Here is a 22488-nt window from a genome sequence, read left to right as displayed (position 1 = left end):
TATTCGTAAATGAATTTGTTGTAATTGTTGAATGAACTGACTTCTGTGACAGCGTTCGTTCACCACTTTTGTGCTGACGGTCTAGAATGGTCAATTATACTGTATTTCATTCTCTGTAAGAACGTCAGCAGTCCCATCGTGACATCCTTAAAGACAAAAATAATGATAGCCGTACAGTCACACGTGTGAAACGTTACATAAACCAGATTGTATTTAGCATAAATGGTAAAAGGTTCAGCCTAGGGCCGAAAATTCGATTATACGTGCGACTGGAAGAATCTGTAGAATTATGGTCGACTTCGTCATCAGCACTGCTATAATAGACTTTATTTACAAATTGTAGATTTTTCATGATGTAACTACTTAATCTTCAAGATCTTGTGTGGAAGTCACATCGTTATCTACTCTGACTCGTCGTATCGTAACCACCAACAATATAATGTTCAGTGTTTCTAAAGAACATTTAGGCTGGAGATAGAACAATGTATTTAATGTAAATAAAAAGGGAAGGTTACACAAGAGTGACAACGCCTCCAATGTTGAGCCATGCCATCCGATTGAACGGATTGAATGTTTCCGCGTTTTACATTGTCGGCCTTCTCTCTGCGTTAAATGCTGAATATCTATTTTCCATGTTATCTGATGTTCAGCTTTGAGGATTGTGTGGTTAGGACCAATACTGCTACAAATCGAAATTGGTTTACATTTAAAAACAAGAAAAAATGTCACTATCACAAAAATGTTTGAGAGGTAAAATATTTACTAACAGGTTTATACATGCGTACAGAATCATATAAAACCATACACCACATATCTTACAATTGCATTATCATCACATTCTACACTTCCCACTCCAAGGTGGAGAGTTTGGAGCAGTGAAATAAAACCTCTCGGTTCTTGTGATGATCTTTCTTGGCGATAAGTCTTAAGTAGACTATTTTCTTTGGCTTACCTATCGTATGCTGATTTCAAACCAGGGAAACTGGGAACTGTATTTGAATATGATGTTGCCTGGTACGGTTAATATTTTTACCATTAGCTTCAGAAAGGACCAAATACTGTATATATTCTGGTTGAAGTATTTCTACGACTCAGAATATGTAGAATATTATCAGCTACTGAGAGGGAGGGAATGGCTTGGAGATGAAAGGTCTGGATAGAAGTAGGAGAGTTCTTCATCCTTCGTGATGGTAAGTGAAGACTACTTAGTACTGTTTGACTATTCGTCTATTTTATGGCGTGCGACCTGCAATCTGTGCGAAAATTTCCCTTCAGAAAACCACAGACACGTCTGGATACGAGTTGGTAGATGATGCTCGTCAGGCTACAAGTAAAAGTTTTTGCCGACGAATATTTGTCCTCCAGTGATAGTTTGCCTAACCCGATTATCCCAACTGAGCAACTTGTAAATGTGGTTCTTTGGATAGATTCAGTGATCATGCTACATTTAATCATAAAATTGAGTCAGCCATCTCAAGAAATTTTTATATAGCCGGTCTTCAGCAGCTCTTAGCTTTAAGTGAACTAGTGGGTGAATGTCCCTTTAGATAGACCTTGTATCTAGATATAAGTGTGGGGGCACTTAGCTTGCATAGGTTTGATTCTATTTGTTCAGATAAGGATATTAATGAGAACGCTTGAAATATTCCTGTTGTCTAAGGATAGTTCCAAAATGAAGGGAATGAACTGTCGATAATGGGGGCCGAATCCGCTATTAGTAGATCGATTAGTACGTGGACGGTTTGCTCCTAGGATGTTCTTTGTTATTACAAAAGTTTGTGTTCAAAGTTCTGTGACGCATTGGAAACCTGATGTTATTAACTTTTCGGTTCACTCACAAGGTTATTTCAATCATACCGTCTTGTCACCGTTAATCACTATCTATTGCTTTCTTCGTTATATATGTGCATTCTATGTACCTACAGAGTCCCTATCTCACTTTTCCTCTTGTTAATCGTCTAGATTATTTCAAATACTCTGCTCTCATCTCTTTCCTAACTCATAACGTATATGAAATCTAGACACAATTATATAGGTAAAAATTGCTATTCTATTGAAGTATTTTTAGGTCTAGGGTAGGATATCATCTAAGTGGCAAAAAGATATAGCCGCAACCGTAAAAATTGAGAGTAGTGAATTAAAAGCTTTCTACCATCGGTCAATATCATTGCTCTCTGTCGTACGGAGGTTCATGGATTTAGTCAAAGCTGAATCTCTTGAGGATACAACCGATATTCTTGTGTTACGACTAGCAACCAGAAGTATCTTCTAGAATCGTTCGTCCCCGGCAAGAGGAAACCAGAAGTCGGACGAGAAGAGGTAGGAAAGATATATTTGATACGTTACCAAAATGTCGAGAGACTTCGTTCTTAACTGGCTATTGTAACGTAGGAGCTGTGTCCCACGCCGAGTTGGAACGTGATCTGGTACGGATGCATGACCGAAAGCCTTCAGCTAAACAAGTCCACTTAAACAACGTGGTCAGCATCCAATGTCGAACACTTAATGAGCTATTGATTTTGGGGAATTATTTACAGCTACACTCTCTATATCTACTTGCTCAGTAATTCGATGGTTTCTGACTTATGGCAGTTTTCACCCACATGAATCTTGTATAGTAATATTATGGGTGAACCTTCTTACTGTAATACAATCAACCCGTTTTTATTGGCCTCTTAAATTTCTCTGTGGAACTCGCTAGTCAGAAACCAAGTTCTGTGGGTACAAAGTATTTGGTGGTGAGGCTTTTAGAATTATTCAAGTGGCACATTGTAAACTGTAAGACATGAATTTACTCTGTCTGATTGGTTCCCAATGATATTTGGAAGGCCACAAGGCTCAATTCTTAAGTAACTCATTGTTCATTAACGATCTACTTAGTTTTTTTTGACCATCAAACTTTACTATCCGGAGATGACCTTAAGATTTGAAGGGAAGTACTGGGCTCAGATGATGTGCTGACTTCTCACGAATATTTAAACGGGATACTCGACCGAATTGCCGAGAATCTCTTCCAAAACCAGAAGATGAAGAATATTAATGGTCGCAACGACAGAAAAACAGGAATGGGGGGTGGGGTAGCACTATACGTACGGTCATGCCTGGATGCGCACCAACTTCACAATCAAGAGTTTCACAATCTTGACGAGTCAGTATGGTGCTCAGTAAGATTATCTACCACCTCGAGGTGCCTAGTTGGGGTCGTTTACAGGAAGCCCACTGCCGACATCGAATATGACAAACGTCTGCTGGAAGGATTAACTCGCTCTACGCGTCTTGGATTCTCTCATATCCTGATTCTAGGGGATTTCAATCTCCCTAGAATCAACTTCGTGGAACATACATACATTGGTGGTGCCAACTCTACTGAAGCTCTGTTCTTCAACCTTATCGGCGACCTGGGATTATTTGAAAATGTGAAGTCGGCAACCCGTTGGAGAAACAGTCAGACGCCGTCACGCTTAGACTGGGTATTCACAAACGAAGAATTCCTAGTTGACGACCTCTCAATCCTGGCTCCCCTGGGCAAAAGTGATCACGCCGTCTTATCATTCAGCTTTGTCAGCAAGACGGAGCTACGATATCCTACTAGCAACAAGCGCTGGAACTTCAAACGGTTGAATGTGTTAGCTTTACAGGACTATCTTCAACAGGTGGATTGGAATGTTCGCCCTGAAATTGAAGTGGATGCTCATTGGGATTTTTTACTGCACACGATCTTATGTGCTACTGAGCATTCAGTTCCTAAAATGGTCCCAAAAAGCTACAAGCAACCTGCAATCATCAAGAACCGCACTCGTCGTTTGCTAAGCCGCAAAAGGCACTGTTGGGCTGAATATAAACGAACGGATAACAACGGCGCGTACAGGCAATACAAACATATAAGGAACACATGCACAAAGGCAATAAGAGAAGACAGGCTTCAGTTCCAGATCAAGCTTATCGATAGATTCGTCTCCAATCCGAAAAGCTTATTCAGTTACGCAGCTTATCTTCGACAAGGCAAAACTGGAGTTTCCCAACTGCTTGGTCCTAATGGCCCGACCAACAACGACAGTGATGCCGCTGACCTTTTGGCTGAACATTACTCCCGGACATTCCAACTGACCCACATCAACCATACTGACGAAAGCTTCACCTGCACCTGTACAGGACTTTCCGAAGTGGACCTGAGTGCTGACTTGGTGCTCCGTAAACTGCAGAACCTAAAAAAAGACACTTCTCCTGGTCCGGACATGGTTCATTCCGCTGTATTGAGGGAAGCAGCTTCAATCCTGGCGACACCACTTAGCGTGATGTTTGCACACTCGCTAAGTAGAGGCAAACTACCGGAAATATGGAAGCTGGCCCACATCACACCAATTTTCAAAGGAGGTCGACGCAGTGAACCCTCAAGCTACCGACCAGTGGCCCTTCTCTCCATACCTTCAAAAATTATGGAATCCCTAGTATTCGACGGCATACTAGAACACTTATCATCCTCAAAGTTCTTCTCGCCTCAACAGCATGGTTTCAGAAAAGGTCATTCTTGTACGACCAACCTGCTGACTGCGGTGGATAAATGGACAACCATCCTTGATCGCAAGGGGAAGGTTGACGTCATTTACCTGGACTTCTCAAAAGCTTTTGATAGGGTCAACCATGCATGTCTTATCAAGAAGCTTGGACGATTGGGTATAAAACCCCCTTTAATTGACTGGATCACTTCATACCTAGAAAACCGACATTTTAAGGTCAGGGTTAACTTCACTCTCTCTCAGGCTATGGAATGTCCTAGTGGGGTCCCCCAGGGTTCAATACTAGGACCTCTTCTCTTCTTGATTTATATTAACGATCTTCCTCAACAAGTTTCATCTGATTTATTGCTTTTTGCTGATGATGTGAAACTTTGGATAGAGATACGTACTCACAATGATATACTAGTTCTGCAGGAGGATCTGACTCGACTTCAAAGTTGGGCAGACGACAACGGACTTACCTTCAACACTTCAAAGTGCAAGGTAGTCCATCTGAGACATGTTGCAGACTATAGTTATAACTTAGGTAACTGTCCTCTAGAATTTTCCCAAGTTGAAAAAGATTTAGGAGTGTTGGTACCCTACGACCTGAAATCGTATGCGAACTGTGACAAAAACGCCTCTCAAGCAAACCTTGCACTGGTAACATTGAAGCGCATTTTTGGCCAGTTTGACGGTAGAACCTTCCACATAATCTTCAACGGTTTTATTCGTCCCCACTTAGAGTACGGAAACATAGTATTTCCTCCCTCCCTCCAAAAGGATAAGGTCACTCTGGAACGTATACAACGTCGAGCCACGAAATCAGTTCGGGGTCTCAAATTCAAACCTTATGAAGAGCGCCTCAAATCACTTAACCTTTACCCGTTAGAGTATAGGCGTCTTAGAGGTGATCTTCTTATGACTTATAGTATCCTTAATACTTCTGGTCATCCCCTTAAACAACTTCTTAAGCTTAGTCATAACACTAACCTCAGAGGTAACACCCAGAAATTGGAGACCCTACATAGCAGAACAGACTGCAGACACAACTTCTACTCCGTTAGAGTTGTCAAGTGCTGGAATTCGCTGCCGACTGAGCTAGTCCAAGCGACCTCCCAGGAGTCCTTTAAGAGAAAACTTGACTTATTCCTAAGGACTAAGGATAACATATTATTATGATTTACCAAATTCTTTTTTTCCCTCTATTATCGTTCATATACCTAGGTTCTTGCCTGGAGGTATTGGTGATCCACTGCTATCAGACACGGAAGCCCGTTAAGCGAAAGCTTCTTCTATTCCGTCCTCAACCATTTGAACCATTTGAACATTGATAATACTCTCCTCGCCTAATACTTTCTAGAAGACTGAAGGATCAAACTATTCACTTTCTTAGCAGATTGAGGTATTAAGAAATTGAAATTTTCCACCTTCAGCCATAGTGATGACGTCTACTATTGAGTCTTTCAAATTTGTAAATCTGGAGTTACATTAGGGGGTATTTGTCCTCAAGGTCATTCGGCCAGACTGTGCATGTAGTTGTCATATGAACTCCTTGCTTATTAATTGACTGAATTTTCATTTGAGAGTTGGTGAAATTTTATGCCCCATATGCAGATGAAACTAGATCCGCCTCTTGTTAACTAATATTTTTTTGGAGGACGGTTTCTCCAAAAACTTGAGGTTTTTTTTACCCAATTTCCCGCTTTCGGGGAAAATTTTGTCTGTTATGGGAAAACCCCCATAGAGGACTTTAGGAAACTTTTGGGCTGATGGCACAAATCCCCTGAAATTTTTCCAGGTCAGGGGAAAATCCCCAAAATGTTTGGGAAAATTTAGGGTTTTCGCCAATATTTCACTAGGATCTTATAGCACATTGGGGTTTTTCCGCAAAACTTCCACAAACTTTGTGGGAAACTACCACATTCCTATAACTTTGGGGAAAAACCCAGAAAATTCCCAAGGTTCCCCAAAATAGGGAAATCGGATTAGTCTCATTCTCACCGAAATTTATAGTGCGTCTTCCCCGAAATTGACGAAATTTTTCTGGAGTTGGGATATTAGAACAGTAACCAGCTTCCTGTTTCTAATCAAATGTATATTCACACTGATCAAACATAACGACTTCAATAAGAAAATCCATTTGCTCATTAAGTACATAATGATTCATGATATTCATCATACTATTATATACTAATATATCATGAATCAACAGTTCACAACATGTAAAATCCATCAATATCTGGTAGTTAAAACAATGTGTAAGACATGCTAGTTTTTTGACATAAGTGATTTTATTTGAAGATTTGTATGACATCAGTATTTCAAATACATGGTTTATGTATGAGTAGGTCGTTGGTTGCTCCACTAAGCTACTGTACTCTGCAGCTACTAATATTAATAGTAGCATACGCTGCTCCAACTGGTGGACATAAAGCTAAGTATGAAAATATGGCCCTATTATTGAGGGTTTAATACTTAATCTTCTTGAATATTATTAGAAGTGTCCCTTGTGTACCATACGTTTTAATACCATTGCTAATGTTCTGGTCTACCAAAGTAGTCGACTGATTTAGATATTGGGATAACTAAAATTCTAGCTGTTTGGCTGAATACTCACCGTATGCTGTGTAAACCACTCACAAAATTCAGTAATTATCAAAAAAGCTCTTATTCATTTTTATTGGCTTCAGCTTCCGAACCTAGCCGGTGACTCATATGAAGATGGCAACAGTTACCAACCAGAGCTGCAATGGTGTTCTACCTACTTCTATTCACTATTCAACGAATTAAACTTATGTTATTACATGAGTTGGTTTATTTGTTTCAACTTGAACGTTATTAAGACTTTTTGTACATCTTCGTTTTTAACATTTAATACTTTATTTAGTTTTCTGCCAATATTTAACGTTGCTCTTATTTCTGTAACGGCAACTCCGCTTCAAATCCCAATTTTATTTCTCAACCAGTTGAAAGTTCTTTTGTTTTCTGTCTCGTTTTAGCTTGTTTAATTTTAAAGTTGATTTTTGTTGTCTTTTAGACATACAATTTATCATAGAGATTCAATACAAATAGTCGTTTATAATGATTAGATTCTAATGAAATTTATTATGCTTTTCTATATGATTTTTACAGCTTGTTTTGTATTTTAATATTATGTTTCCTAATCTTTTTTAAAATAAACCAGTTTGCTACCTGGTGTTTATATCGCACTAGCTGTCAATTCAGTTCATTTCAATTCGTGGCATGAAAAACGATCTGAGTATTTTGTACACGGAAGCTGCTTATTTAGTTTGCTTAGTGAAAGGACAAGTTTGTCGACTGAAAACTGGTTTGTATACTCATAATTTTACATGTGTAAGTCTGCCTATAGTTTTATATTTTCCCCTTCTTCCCTGACGATTTTCAGATAATTAATCTTTTTACACATGTTTTACTCATACAATATTGCCAGTTGAAGTACTTTAGTTGCACTCAGTAAATTATGTCTTTTTTTGGAAGTGTAATACTTGTAAGAAACGTTTAATCATGAATTAGAGTCACAAAAAGTTTTACAAGAATCTCGTTTGTCTAACGCTGAAGTAAGATTACAATGAAACTTGATGTGTTAGATACAAGAAAATGTAATGTAATAAACTTGCCACTAAATGACAGACTGTTACGTTTTTCGGTCCACTGTGTACTTTGAACTCAATCTATTATTTAACTAGGTATCAACAACCCTAAGTAATATGTTCAAATTTTTGTTTTAAATGTAATTTATAAAGAGAAAAGCCATACCCAACTTGTCCTATTAATAATCATGATTTCTTTGTCTATACCGAGACTTAATTGTCTACCACTCCACTGGAGTGCTTTATCACCTTCAATACATAGGGGGACTGATCTCTTCAGCTTTCCACTTTTCTATAGACAAGCAAAGCTAATGACAGCAACCTTTCAGTGTCACTTGGCATTTATAACTATGATATTTATACCATAGGATTTTACAGCATTCAGGTCACTCTTCAATATCACACTTATGCTTCGTCAAAGAAACGTCAACTTTATCAAAGAAGGCTTCATCTTATTATAGTCAATAAATACTCAGTCAAAACCTTATTTAAAAGTCACATACCAGAGTTCACTAAGTGCCAAATGAATTTGATTATTGAATGGTTTGTGGTTGTATATATCTAACCATCTCTTTACTATTAGCATAAAATCTCACTGCAAACGACTTAAGTACTGAAGTTTTAATCTTGCATTAGCTTTTCCAAATAGATATCACTGCCAACCACTATCTTGTGAATGAAGTAAATGTTGTCATATGCTAATTATTGTAGTATACTGAGATAAAAACTTTAGATTCATTCACAAAAGTTGATGTAATTCAATAACAGAATTTTCAATCTTTGTAAATGTTATTTGCGTTATACTTATAACCTCTAAGTCTACAAATTAATAGCAGACATGTAAATCATCACTTTTAATCACTTCTCGAATAAGCACATTTTGCAACTGATCCCATATAATCAGGGATGATTGTAATTCCTATTAAATATGCAAATCATTTGCCAAGCACTAGTATATATACTCAACTTTAATCGATGTTGTTTGCATGTTAAGACTAGTGATGGTATTTAACTGTTTAAACAAAAGTAGATAAAGCGGAGTCATTAATAATGTGTATAAAGTTTACCTATTATTATGTAAAGTTTTTAAACTATAATGATGTCGATAATCTCTTACATTAAGCAGGTATCACAGCTGTAGCGTGGTTACAATCCCTTAAAAGTGTATGTCGTTACATACATTCTGTAGTGTATTTTCTTTTTTTGTTTCTAAGGTCACTTTTCATTCACTAAATTGGTTATCCGACATCTTCCATCATTTATAACTTCTCGATAGTTGTCACATGGTTTCTCACTGCTGTTGGGAAGCCGTACTCATTTTGAACACATAAATATTGGTACAAAGAGGCACCGAATACATATGCGCTGCACAAATTTCATTCGATTTGTGTGAGGGCTGTGATACTGCTCAGGTGCCCAAACTGAAGCAGGTGGTTTTCTTAGGGGACCACACACGAAGACTTTGACCTAAAGGTGTGATCCACAAGGCAGTGGAGCATCGTGAGGAGATGCAGTCCCATGGTAGCCAGTGACCAACGATTGATTCATACGCCATTCGTTCCCTTAGGATAATGGAGCCCATGTACACCATTGGTTTTAAATGAGGGTTTTCCAACTCCCCTAGGTGGACACTCCACATCCACCAACCCGGTTAAAGCATCGGACATTCGCTTTTCGTCCTCTCAGTTTTGTAAAGAACACCCCCGCCACGAGAAGGCAGTGAGTAGGACTTCCCTGGCATAGGCTATATATACGCGTGACCATATGAGAGCATTTCGAGAGGGAGAGCGAACTCTCCTCACTCTTGGCTGTACCAGGGCATTTGGGGTTTCAGTGAATATTATCTACATTTTTTTGGGAAAGATATCACAAATTTATCTCTTATTTTTATTCGTTTCTAGAATTTACGAAAAATCTATGCATTAGCATCAAAAACTCTTAATTCATATGGAATATTACTACAAACTCTTAAAAAAGCTAATCTTCAACCAACAACCAAAATTAAACATTTATCATCAAAATCCAATCATAACAATAAGGATAATGATGTCCATTCTTGTATTCATTGTTACTTCCTTGTTTTAATTCATGATTTATTAATAAAAGAAAAGAAAACATCACATCATTTTCTTTTATCACAAATTCATGAAGTGACCAAAGATGCTTTAGCTACAAAAAAACTTCGTCATGCTTATCAATCAGTTAACAAACTATCGAAGTCACAAACAGAAAATCGAGGACAAAATAAAGGTTTGTGATCCATATTTACTCTTTAACATTTAACGTTGTTTTTAAATATTGTGGATCTGAATTATTAGCATTCAATCCATTGGTTATGGGTTCTAACTTCGTTTGTCTAATCATAGTTTAGATAGTTGTTACGTACGCCCAACCACCGACAGCCCCAACGTCCAATGTTTTATGGTGTAGGCGTAGGGTGGAAGAAGGCTAGGGACGGCCAGACCAAAACATGGCACAAATCCATGAAGTCACTGACAATTGGACTGAGCCATGTTGGTAGGTGTAGACTACCTGGTTGGGATTCGCGAGATGATAGCAATCAATGGTTAGAGACCTTGAATAACATGGCTCAAAATTGTTTGCAATGGCGAAGGTGCATCCACTCTTTGTGTTCTACAAAATTCTAATCTTCTGAATTCTTCATGTCTCTATCTTTTTTCTCTTTCCAAATTTATTTCACTGGATTATACTCCTTCAATAACCCTAATCTTTCCGATTACTGCTTATACTCTTACTACTTCTACCACTATGGGATTTGAATCGACAACTGGATCTCTGTGCTAATATGGTATGGCAACTCGAACTGATGTACGTACGTACGAAGTTCTACGTTGTGACTGACTGACTGACTGACTGACTCCAAACGAAAAATCGTTGTATTCAATACTCAAGTAAAAGCCCTGGTTACCTTGTTGTTGTCTCTTGAAGTTAAGTCGCATATTAGTCTTGTTTAGACTTTTAACGCTGCTCTATCTCACACGCAACAACAAATGCAAGAGAAAATGACCAGTGTAGCAGCAGCAGTAGGTCTCAACATATACCAAGGGAAAATCAAGACTCTCCGATGCAATACAACATACACCAATCAAATCACACTTGACGGAGAAGCTTTGGAGGATGTAAAAATCCTTCACATATCTGGGCAGCATCATTGATGAATACGGTGGATTTGATGCAGATGTGAAGGCGCGGGTCGGCAAAGCAAGAGTAGTATATATATGACTGAATGGCATCTGGGACTCAAAACTACTGTCAACCAACACCAAATGTCAAGACAGTTTTATTGTATGGGGCGGAAACTGGGAGTACTACGAAAACCATCATCCAGAAGATACAAATGTCGATTGACAGTTGTCTACGCATGATACTTCGGATCTGTTGGTCAGACACTATCAGCAACAACCTATTGTGGGAGACAACAAACCAGATTCCAGGAGAGGAAGAAATCAGGAAGAAATGCTAGAAGTGGGTAGGACGCACATTAAGGAAAGCATCTAACTGCGTCACAAGGCAAGCCCTCACATGGAATTCTGAAGGCCAAAGGAAGAGAGGAAGACCAAAGAACACATTACTCCAAGAAATGGAAACAGACATGAGAAGGGTTAACAAAAATGGGATGGAACTAGAAAGGAAGGCACAGGACAGAGTGGGCTGTAGGATGCTAGTCGGCGTCTTGTGCTCATTGGAGATAACAGGCGTAAGTAAGGTAAAATAAGTATTTCGTCCCTCAAGAACTCGATAAGTCATTCCAAAGGGAGCATGTACCTTGCTATTAAGTAACCATTTGTTTATACACTTTGACTTAAAAGTACTATTAGCCTAGGCAATCGGATAGTGTAGAGATAGCTTTCTGGTGAAGTTTCGCTCTCTGAGCTGGATGGTTCAGTTGTGGAGCTCTCATTGTTTTTCTAAACACCATCATCAGTAAAATCTTCAGGTAGAAGTGAAGCTAAGTGTTCGGATTTCTCCATTATTTATTTATTTATTTAAACACATAAATATTGGTACAAGGAAGCACCAGATACATATGCGCCATACAAATCTCATCCGATTTGCTTGAGGGCTGTGATACTACCCAGGTGCCCGAACTGAAGCAGGTGGTTTTCTTAGGGGGCCACACCCCGAGCCTTTGAACGAAAGGTCTGATCCACAAGGCAGTGGAGCATCGTGAGGAGATGCAGTCCCATGGTAGCCGTTGACCAGCAGCAGGTTCATTCGCCATTCGTTCCATCAGGATACTGGAGCCCATGTGCACCATTGGTTTGGAATCAGGGTTTTCCAACTCCCCTAGGTGGACCCTCCGTGTCCACCAACCCGGTTAAAGCACCGGACATTCGCTTTTCGTCCTCTCACTTTCGTAAAGAACACCCCCGCCACGAGAAGGCAGTGAGTAGGACTTCCCTGGTAGAGGCTATGTATTCGCTGGCCATGTGAGAGCATTTCGAGAGGGAGAGTGGGCTCTCCCCACTCTCGGCCATACCAGGGTATTTGGGGGCTCCATATATGATTCGCAGCTTGTCCTGTCGAACCAGATCGTGATTGGTTATTGTTTCCATCGTCCACCTATTTATTGTGATTGCATCTCCATTTAAGCTGACTCTTGATTCCTGACTTTTACCGGTATGAGCCACACTTTGCTTGTAAGGTCTAGCAATACTGTTACTCGGTCGGCTAGAACAAAGTAGGTGGAATGGAATTCGAAACTCAAATGTACTGGCTGCAAGTTGAATATCTTAACCGTTAAACCCACTGTTTTGCCGACTTTTATCAGTCAATACTGACTAGTTTAGAGACAAGTCTTGAAAATGTCCTAAAATTTTATTTATTTATTATTTCAATATGTGGCTATGTATTCCAACGTTTGATTTGTTTACGCTAAGTGAAATCATTCATGCTAAGTTTGTAATGTTCAATATGATTATGCTTTCAGGATTACTTCCATGTTATGCTCGTGTCAATTTCTTGAAAACTAAACTGGCTGATGTTATTGAAAAGCTTGAAACCTGTGGATTTAAACAAGTGAAATATGATCGATCAGAAACTTCGTATCGAAAGTAAACATCTCTCTTTCTCTTTGTTTCTCTTAAACCGTCAGTAAGAAATGAAAATGATTCGTTTCTTTTCAATTATTTCCTTAGTTATTATTTTAGGTGTTTACTTTTTCTCTGTAAGATGACTATCGTTACCCAGTCGTGGTCTAATATCTACAGTTTAACATCTTTAGCTATTTTGTTTCTAGATAGATTCAATGTTCTTTGTCTGTCTTATATGAGATCATAGAACAAGGGGTAGATTGTTCATATTTCATTCTCTATTTAAACTACAGTCACCTTATAAAAGATGAAGTGATTGTTAATGTTAAGACGTAATGTTCTAACTTTATAAAATCAACTTATTATGCTTAAAAAAGGGTTGAGAAACTCATACATTCAGTGATGCACTTTTACGCTTAATACCGTTCCGTTAACACCATTTTGCTTTTTGAAAAGACTACTTGAAATACTAGATCTTAGAGATATGATATAATCTCCGGTAATCGTTTTGCTTATTTTAGTTCATATATATGACGACCGTTACTGCTACCTTGACATGATGGTTGGGCTTGCCTATCGTGATGAATCAATTGGGCTGTACTGGCTGAAACAAACGTTCCTCGAGGTCCCGCCATGCCGGGCAGATCGACTGAAGGACGGTAAGACTAAAAGCAGCAAACCCAAAGTCCGAAGGCGAAGTTATATTGCTGACTGTACAGATGTGTTTTCCTTAGATAACCAGCATGACAACGATGCTACCTTCCTACAAAGGAAGGGTGGGGTTGGAAAAGGTCAACCCTAAAAATGCACACCTCGCCTTATCCCAAGAATATCGGTCCGGCGGTAAGGTCTCAACAAGAACGGAGCTAACACAATAATTACCTGTAGAAAGGTCATGTATGACCGACCTCAAGCAGTTGTCCCTTGTGCACTGCAGTCACACACTCAAGTGACTCTCAAGACCAACTCTAACCGACTTTGATTTTCAGGTACCTCTAGAGGAACCCTTCCACGGTGTGGGCGACCGGGAAGTGATGACCACCCTCATACCTCTAACAGCACTCAAGACCACTATATATGACGAACGGACGGAAAAAGTTGATGTAGAATCTGAAATAAATGTATGCAGTCGGAAACAGTGCATATGTGACTATCGAAAATGGATATAGTCCATAAGTACGCATTTTAGATTTTAAACTCAATTCACAGTCGATACATAAGAGACCATGATTGGTCGCGCTGAAATATCCAAATAACTAGAGGGAGAGTCGTAGAAGGAAACTACATGGTTCAAGTTACCTCAAATGAATAACCTTTTATGTTTTACTGTTGTCCGATATTGCTACTAATGTACAAGCCTTTAAGCGCGAGTCCAACCAGCTGCCTTAGTAGAAAACAAAGAGAGAAAGAACAGATAGAATGTAACTAGCATAGAATGCTCAATTATGTTGGATGTAAAGAATTCGCCTAGGGAAAAATTCGGGGTCCAAACCAATGATGTGCTTAAGCTTCAAAATTCTAAGGAAACAAATGGAATATGAACATATATTTTTGATCATTGCTTACCCATAGGATGTTGTTCCATTCCTTTGTAAAGTATACCTTTTGGTTCAGAGGCTTGGAGAGTGGGACTTCTTAAGGAAATTACCTGATTCTCTGTAAGGGCCCGGTTAGTATCCCAGTTCATGTACAGATATTATAATGATTACTATTAAAGTCAATCTTATCACATGTGAATTTTCAAAACTTATTACTATTTCATTACTTTCCTATGTAGATTTCGTAAGAAAGTTTGTAAACTTGATCGTGGTGAATTCATGTTAGATTATCATCTTCCTCATCTACTGTTAGTATTTCCTTCTGGTACTGCTTTATATGATTTAGAATTGTACAAATCCAAATCTCTACTTATTCAAGACAAGGTATAGTTTCAAAGATAATTGTTCAAATTATCATTTTTCATATTGATCAATGATTTGAAAGTAATTAAAGATCATTGAATAAATGTTTCTTATTATTCTAGGAAGTTCTTGATTATTATTATTATTATTACCATTTAAACACATAAATACTGGTACAAAAGAGCGCCTGTGAGCGGGCTGTGATACTGCCCGGGTGCCCAAACGAAAACAAGTGGTTTTCTTAGGGTGCCACACCCGGAGCCTTTGATCTAAAGGTCTGATCCACAAATCAGTGGAGCATCGTGAGAAGATGCAGTCCCATGCTAGCCGATGGCCAACGATTGATTCATACACCATTTGTTCCCTCAGGATACTGGAGCCCATGTACACCATTGGTTTGGAATCAGGGTTTTCCAACTCCCCTAGGTGGACGCGCCGTGTCCAGCAACCCAGTTAAAGCACCGGACATTCACTTTTCGTCTCCCCAATTTCGTAAACAATACCCGTGGTGCGAGAAGGCAGTGAGTAGTACTTCCTTGGTAGAGGCTATATACGCGTGGCCATGTGAGAGCGTTTCAAGAGGGAGAGCTGACTCTTCCCACTCTCGACCGTACCAGGGCATTCGGGGGCAGGAAGTTCTTGAAACAAGAAGTTATAAATAGAAGAAATCAGATTCTGTGATTAGTATTGTTAAGAATGGAAGAAATAGTGAGTGTAGTTTATCTACTCGCTGGGTTCTTATTCTGACTGGGTATTATTGAGTTTAGAAGAAGCTTATTGAATTATCAAGATTTAGTATTCTATGGTCATTGTGTTATTAATGAGGGAGGTGTGAGGTTAATTAGTCAGTCACTGAATATAAAGAAGCTGAAGCTGAACGTAAATGATCATACCGAATTTGTATTCAAACATTACTTTTGCCAAAATGTTACTATTTGTACTGTTTATTATTATTTTTGAATGTGTTATTTGTGACTGTTTCTTTAAAGGCCAGTTGTTTCGGTCCAGAGATTCTTCAACCAGATCCAAATTCAGATGTATTAGATGCTTGTGCTGCTCCAGGAAATAAAACATTACAATTAATTTCCATGTTATCTAACAAATCAACCATTTTCGTTGTAGATCGTGATCCAAACAGGTTAGCTCTCTCTCTCTATTTTTTTTTATACACTATTAATTATTATTAATTATAATACATATAGAAATAGAAGTCGCCTGTTTATTCGGGGGGGACTTTGAGTTGAAATCAATGTTTGGAGATAATTTTAGTATTGTACCTACCATGAATAACAGTAATTTCAATCAGTCAGCTGGAACAGTGTTTCGCGCACTAGAATCGTTAGTCATGGTGACACTTGAGGAGGAAACTAAAAGAGGAAGTTTGTGTTGAAAGTCGAGGTAGAAGAAATAGTAGGAATTGAAGAAGGGGATTGATTATGAATACAGTGGTCTTGAGTGCTGTTAGAGGTATGAGGGCAGTTATCACTTCCCGGTTGCTCACACCGTGAAAGGGTTCTTCTAGAGGTACCTGAAAAGAAAATTGGATTAGAAGTGGTCTTAATGACCTGAGAGCGTGACCGCAGTGCCCAAGGGACAACTTCTTGAGGTCGGTCACACACGACCTTTTTGTGGGCAATTTTTGTGTTAGCTCCGTGCTTGTTGGGACCTTACCGCCGGAGACGGATATCCATGGGATAAGGCGAGGTGTACATTTTTAGTTTCGACCTTTTCTAACCCTACCCCTCCTTGTGGGAAGGCAGCACTGCTGGTATGCTAGTTGTCTGAAGGAAACACGTTACTGCTGTCACACATCTGTACCGTCAGCAGTACGACTTCGCCTTTGGACCTTGGGTTTGCTGCTTTTAGTCCTACCGCTCTTCAACCGACCTGTCTGGCATGATAGAACCTTGAGGAACGATTGTTCCAGCCAGTGTAGCTCGATTGGTTCATCATGATAGGCAAACCCGACCACCACGTCAAGGTAGCAGCAACGGTCGGGGAATAACAGTAAGTTAGATTTCAAAGGTTGATATCATTTCAGATTCTTGTTTGTATTATTGCTACAACTGTAAATTCACACTTAAATGTGTAAACAATTGATAACTATGAGGTAGAACTCGGAAATCTTGGTGATGATAAAAAAGTTTCTTATAAATTGTATTTCTTTGGTTTATTTACCATAGGGGGATTTTAAAGACATGTTCATTAATGGGTTTGAAGACAGTTATTTTGTTTTTGATTTACTATTGCATGACGGCAGCATCTCAACAATTGATCAGGGTGATAAACCTTCTGAATAAACGTTTGAATCTTGTTTTTTAACTCTTTTAATAACTCCCGGCTAAATCTACACGATAACTTGAACACGCGAGAAAAGGCGCAAAGCATAGAAGGAAAGCTTTACTCTAATGTTAGTTCATGTGCAGAAAATCAAGCTTACTTATGGCATTTCAGATAGCCTTGGACTTCTGTAAGGTTCTGGAACCCTACTCAACATAATCGCAGTATTAGTAATCATCCACTCAGAGATGTGACACGTAACTCTTCACTTTCTAGATATTTCCAAGAAACTTCTATTCAGCGCTGATTGGATAAAATGTTTCCTGGATTTTTCAGGGCTCCTCTCGGAATACTCTGGATCCCCTGAACAAGAGTCAGTAAGGGGTTGTGAAGATTGTTGAATTTCATTGAAATCATGAAATGATCTAAGTTAGGTCACCACTCGAAACTTGAAAGTACTAGACGGTGATTTCTCCCTTGTATATGATTCCTCGGTAATATACATTCGCAACCCTGCACGCAAGAATCAACCAAGGCAACCTGCTTGAATATCTGGACTATCTGATCCTGCCATCTGGATATTTCAACAAGTTATCTGTTTCCTTGTTTGTTTTGACATATCATTATGCCTATTAGTCTCATAACCTATTCTGGTGCGTTTGTGAAAAGTTTACTACATTCCGCTGTACAAGTTATAAAACAGCCCAATCAGAGACATCGTGGTTGCTGGCAATATGTATTGAAAAGAATGAATATTATTCAAATGTCGATTCTTAAACTCCTAACATCTAACTGGCGACCACTCAATATTTATCGTCAGGAATGACCAAGAAATAAGAAAAGGAGACTTGTTGAGATAGTTGGTGCTGAGAATTCTATATTGTACCAAAAAATATAATATTGATTAAAGCCAATAAGAATAAGAATAATAAGAACCTTCCGTCTTGCTCGTTAATCCTCATGCTCTAGACCACTGAATCAGCATCCAACGATGTTAATGCTTCAATCAATCCACGACATTGCGTGAACATATTTCATTGTCTTCAGTGGGTAACGGCTTCACCCCCGATACAGTATAGGTTGCATTATCTTCAGTGATTTCGAAATATTTTCACAAATGTCATCTTAGTGATTTCATCACACGAGCATAATTCAGCAAAGATTAATCCTTAAATATCAGTTTCGATTTGTTGGGATAAAATTCTGATTAAGCACCATTGGATTTCCTTTCAAGGATCCATATATTCGTCTTTTATGCCCTGGTACAGCCGAGAGTGGGGAGAGTTCGCTCTCCCTCTCCTAGTCCTACTCACTGCCTTCTCGCGGCATTACTGTTGCTTACGAAATTGAGAGGACGAAAAGCGAACATCCGACGCTTTAACCGGGTTGGTGAACACGGAAAGTTCACTTAGAGGAGTCGGAAAACCCTGATTCCAAACCAATGGTGCACGTGGGCTCCAGTATCCTGATGGAACAAATGGCGTATGAATCAATCGTTGGTCACCGGCTACCATGGAACTGCATCTCCTTCCGATGCTCTACTGCCTTGTGGATCAGACCTTTATGTCAAGAGTTCCGGGTGTGATCACCTAAGAAAACCACCTGCTTCAGTTTGGGTATCCGGGCAGTATCACAGCCCTTACACAAATCAAATGAGATTAGTGTCGCGCATATATATCTGATGCCTCTTTATACCAGTGTTTATGCGTTTAGTTAAATAAATAAATGAATTAAATGTTATAATTTTTCTTTAGATTCCGACGTCTTACTGAAAATCTAGTCGTCAATGGAGTAGAACGATTGTCAATACTAGATTGGTCTAATTCTAATAAACACCATAGTAAACATAAAAAATCTATTCAAAGTTCACAACCATCCATTGAAGCATATTGTTCAGATTTCTTATCTATAGATCCATATCATCGAAAATTTTCTAATGTTCAATCAATTCTACTTGATCCTTCTTGTAGTGGTTCCGGTTTATCAATTCGTCAACCAGATGGTGGTGATGAACAATTTGATAAATTCACACATAAAAAGAGTGATAACTATATAGATGTATATAGTGAAGAATATTCATCTCGTTTAAAACGATTATCAAATCTTCAAGCTATGTTATTAAAACATGCATTCAAGTTTCCAAATGTTCAACGTGTTGTCTATTCCACTTGTTCAATACATCCTGAAGTAAGAATTCATTTTGTGTTATTATCATATTGTTGATATGTATGACTATGCAACTTTTATATGGTGGAAATCATGAATCAATTGAAGCCAGATCACTATGGAAAACCTGAAAGCACTGGACGGTCGTTTCGTTCTATTGTGGGACTCCTCAGTGGCAGTGCACATCCATGATCCCGCCCTGCGAGATTCGAACCCGGGATCTATCAGTTTCGCGCGTGAGCGCTGATAATAATCAATATATGTTCACTAGTGACTGGTTCTATGAGGTATTTCCTGGAGCTCTAGTGAGAAGCAGTGACCAGTGGAGTTCAAACCACGTCTGTTGTGAGATATCAACTCATTAAAGACATTGGTAAATGGTTGCTCAATTTTGTGGATTGGTTGAAGTTAGACATTAACACCATGGATGCCGGCCCACTCAGTGGTTCTAGAGATTAAGCGCTTAAAAATAGAACTGTTCATATATAACTTAGCTCTAATACATTGAATATGTCATTACAATTCAGTAAGTTCATAAAGTTTGTTTCCAATTTGTTTGAAGAGGTTTTATTCTGAAATAATGATGATATTTGTTATAACTTGTGGTCTGCCTGGATGCCCTGTTAATGTTCAACGTGATAATACAGACAATTCGAGAGTACTGATTTATCGACCAGTGACGCACGAAACCCGTACGAGCAGTGTAGAGTACTTGTCGGTCCTGATTTCTGCCTAGTGCAGCCAGTTAAGTCCATAACACAAATAACAGCCTCTGCGGTATAAACCATTATGTTTATATATCAATCAAACTGACCATAAAATAGAAAATAACATTTGTACAAGATTCAGCTAAATGTGGCTGTGAATGTGGGGAGATAGTAAGTGATAGACAGGGCATAATTCAAGGATGGTAAATCATGTGACAATAGTTTATAAGTCAAAATAAAGCTTATGATAATGGGGACACGAATATGAATAGTTTAGTTGTTTAACAATTCAGTCACTCAGTCAGTTACAACGTAGAACGTTCATCAGTTCGAGTTGCCATACACATTAACACAGAGATGCAGTTGTCGATTCAAATCCCATAGTGGTAGAAGTAGTAAGAGTATAAGCTGTAATCGGAAAGATTGGGGTTTGAAGATATTATTAAAGGAGTGTAACCCAGTGAGGTAAATTTGGAGAGAGGAAAAAGATAGATACATGAAGAATTCAGAAGATTAGAATTTGGGGGAACACAAAGAGTGGATGCACCTTCGCCATTGCAAACGATTTTGAGCCATGTCATTCAAGGTCTCTAACCATTGATTGCTATCATCTCGCGAATTCCAACCAGGTAGTCTACACCTACCAACATGGCTTAGTCCAATTGTCAGTGACTTCATGGATTTGTGCCATGTTTTGGTCTGGCCACCCCTAGCTTCCTTCCAACTTACTCCTACACCATAAAACATTGTACGTCGGGGCAGTCAGTGGTTGGGCATACATAACACGTGTCCCAGCCATCTCGACTGATGAAGTAGTGAAACTTCATCAATCGATTTGCCATCCTTACCTAATACCCGTTTCCTAACAACTGCATTACTTACTCGGTGGTCCCAGGATATATGATAGACAATATATGCATAGTATTGGTTCCCAAAGTTACCATTCCCTATTCTTATCGGGGCGTAACACTATTCATTGTTTTTTTCTTTTTTGTATGGCTATCTATTTAGGAAAATGAATCAGTTGTACGTGAAATAGCTAATTATGTATCAGATAAATTTTATTTAGAAACAATTTGGCCTTATATACCATCATCATCATCATCAACATCATCTACTACTAATTCTATGATGCATGATGTAACGACACCAATTTGGAAACATCGTGGATTATCTGATTTATATCAATGTGAATCATGTATAAGATCATCTGAAAAAGATTTAACAAATGGATTTTTTATTGCTTTATTTATAAAATATAAATCAAATAATTCATTGAATGTTACATCATCGTCATCAGCAGCAGCGGCAGCATCGTCGTCGTCGTCGCCATCATCATCCGTTGTAACTACTGGATCAAATGTACTTCATAATACATCTATACTACAGAATAATAATAATAATACAACAGCTTCTATTGTTGTTAATAGTAATAATGAAAATATGAATTTAGACAAACAAGAATTGTTTACTTTTAAAATACGAAAGAAATGTAGAACTAATCTTTAAATGTTATATAGTTGAAATGATGAGTTAATTGAAGCTGGACCACTATGGAAGTACTGGACGGTGGTTTCGTCCTATTGTAGGACTTGCGAGGCGGGATCGTAGATGCGCACTGCCACTGAGGAGTCCCACAATAGGATGAAACGGCTGTGCAGTGCTTCCAGGTTTTCCATGGTGGTCTAGGTTCAATTTACTCATGATTTCAATCATATAATCTTGTATTTATATTTTGTAATTATTAATTATAAATATGAAGAAATCTCTTATGTTTCAATTAAAGGAAAAAAACATGTAAATAAATAAACTTTTCATACATTTTTGTGTTCTTTATCTTGTATGTATGTAAGTGTGTGTGTGAGTGTGGATATAGTTTTTTTTGTTTATGTATTAATAGTTGAAAGCGTGAGTCAATTGAAGCTAGACCACCAAGGAAAACCTGGAAGCACTGGACGGCCGTTTCATCCCATTGTGGGACTCCTCAGCAGTGCACATCCACGACCACACCTCGTGAGATTCGAATCCAGGACCTACCAATCTCGAGCCGGAGCAATTAACTAATAGGCCACTTAGCCGGCATCCAACGGTGTTAATGTCTAACTTCAACTTTATGGGCGGCCTGCTTAAACATCTGGGCTACCTGTTTCCCGTCATCTATATATTTCAACAAGTTATCTAATATTGTTTGTTTTAATGCATCATTATGGCTATTAAGCACACAACCTATTCCGGTGCGTTTCTGAAAACTGTACAACCTTTCGCTGTAA

The 22488-nt window shown here is 38.6% G+C and overlaps 1 protein-coding gene across 1 annotated transcript; it reads left to right on the top strand.

Annotated features, from left to right (window-relative positions):
* Positions 1–7742: 7742 nt before the first annotated feature.
* Positions 7743–21727, top strand: Smp_211200 (williams-beuren syndrome critical region protein, putative; the record flags this gene model as incomplete). The annotated part of the gene is made up of 7 exons (XM_018799498.1): positions 7743–7853; positions 10012–10360; positions 13062–13185; positions 14942–15086; positions 16055–16203; positions 19187–19532; positions 21230–21727. The coding sequence occupies 7 exons, from the start codon at positions 7743–7745 to the stop codon at positions 21725–21727; spliced, it is 1722 nt and encodes a 573-aa protein (XP_018646625.1).
* Between the last annotated feature and the right edge of the window lie 761 nt (positions 21728–22488).

This window comes from Schistosoma mansoni (genome assembly GCF_000237925.1).
Source record: "Schistosoma mansoni, WGS project CABG00000000 data, supercontig 0148, strain Puerto Rico, whole genome shotgun sequence".
Classification (NCBI taxonomy): Eukaryota; Metazoa; Platyhelminthes; class Trematoda; order Strigeidida; family Schistosomatidae; genus Schistosoma; species Schistosoma mansoni.
Note: the sequence above shows the minus strand (reverse complement) of the source record. Positions and strands in the feature narration are given on the sequence as shown.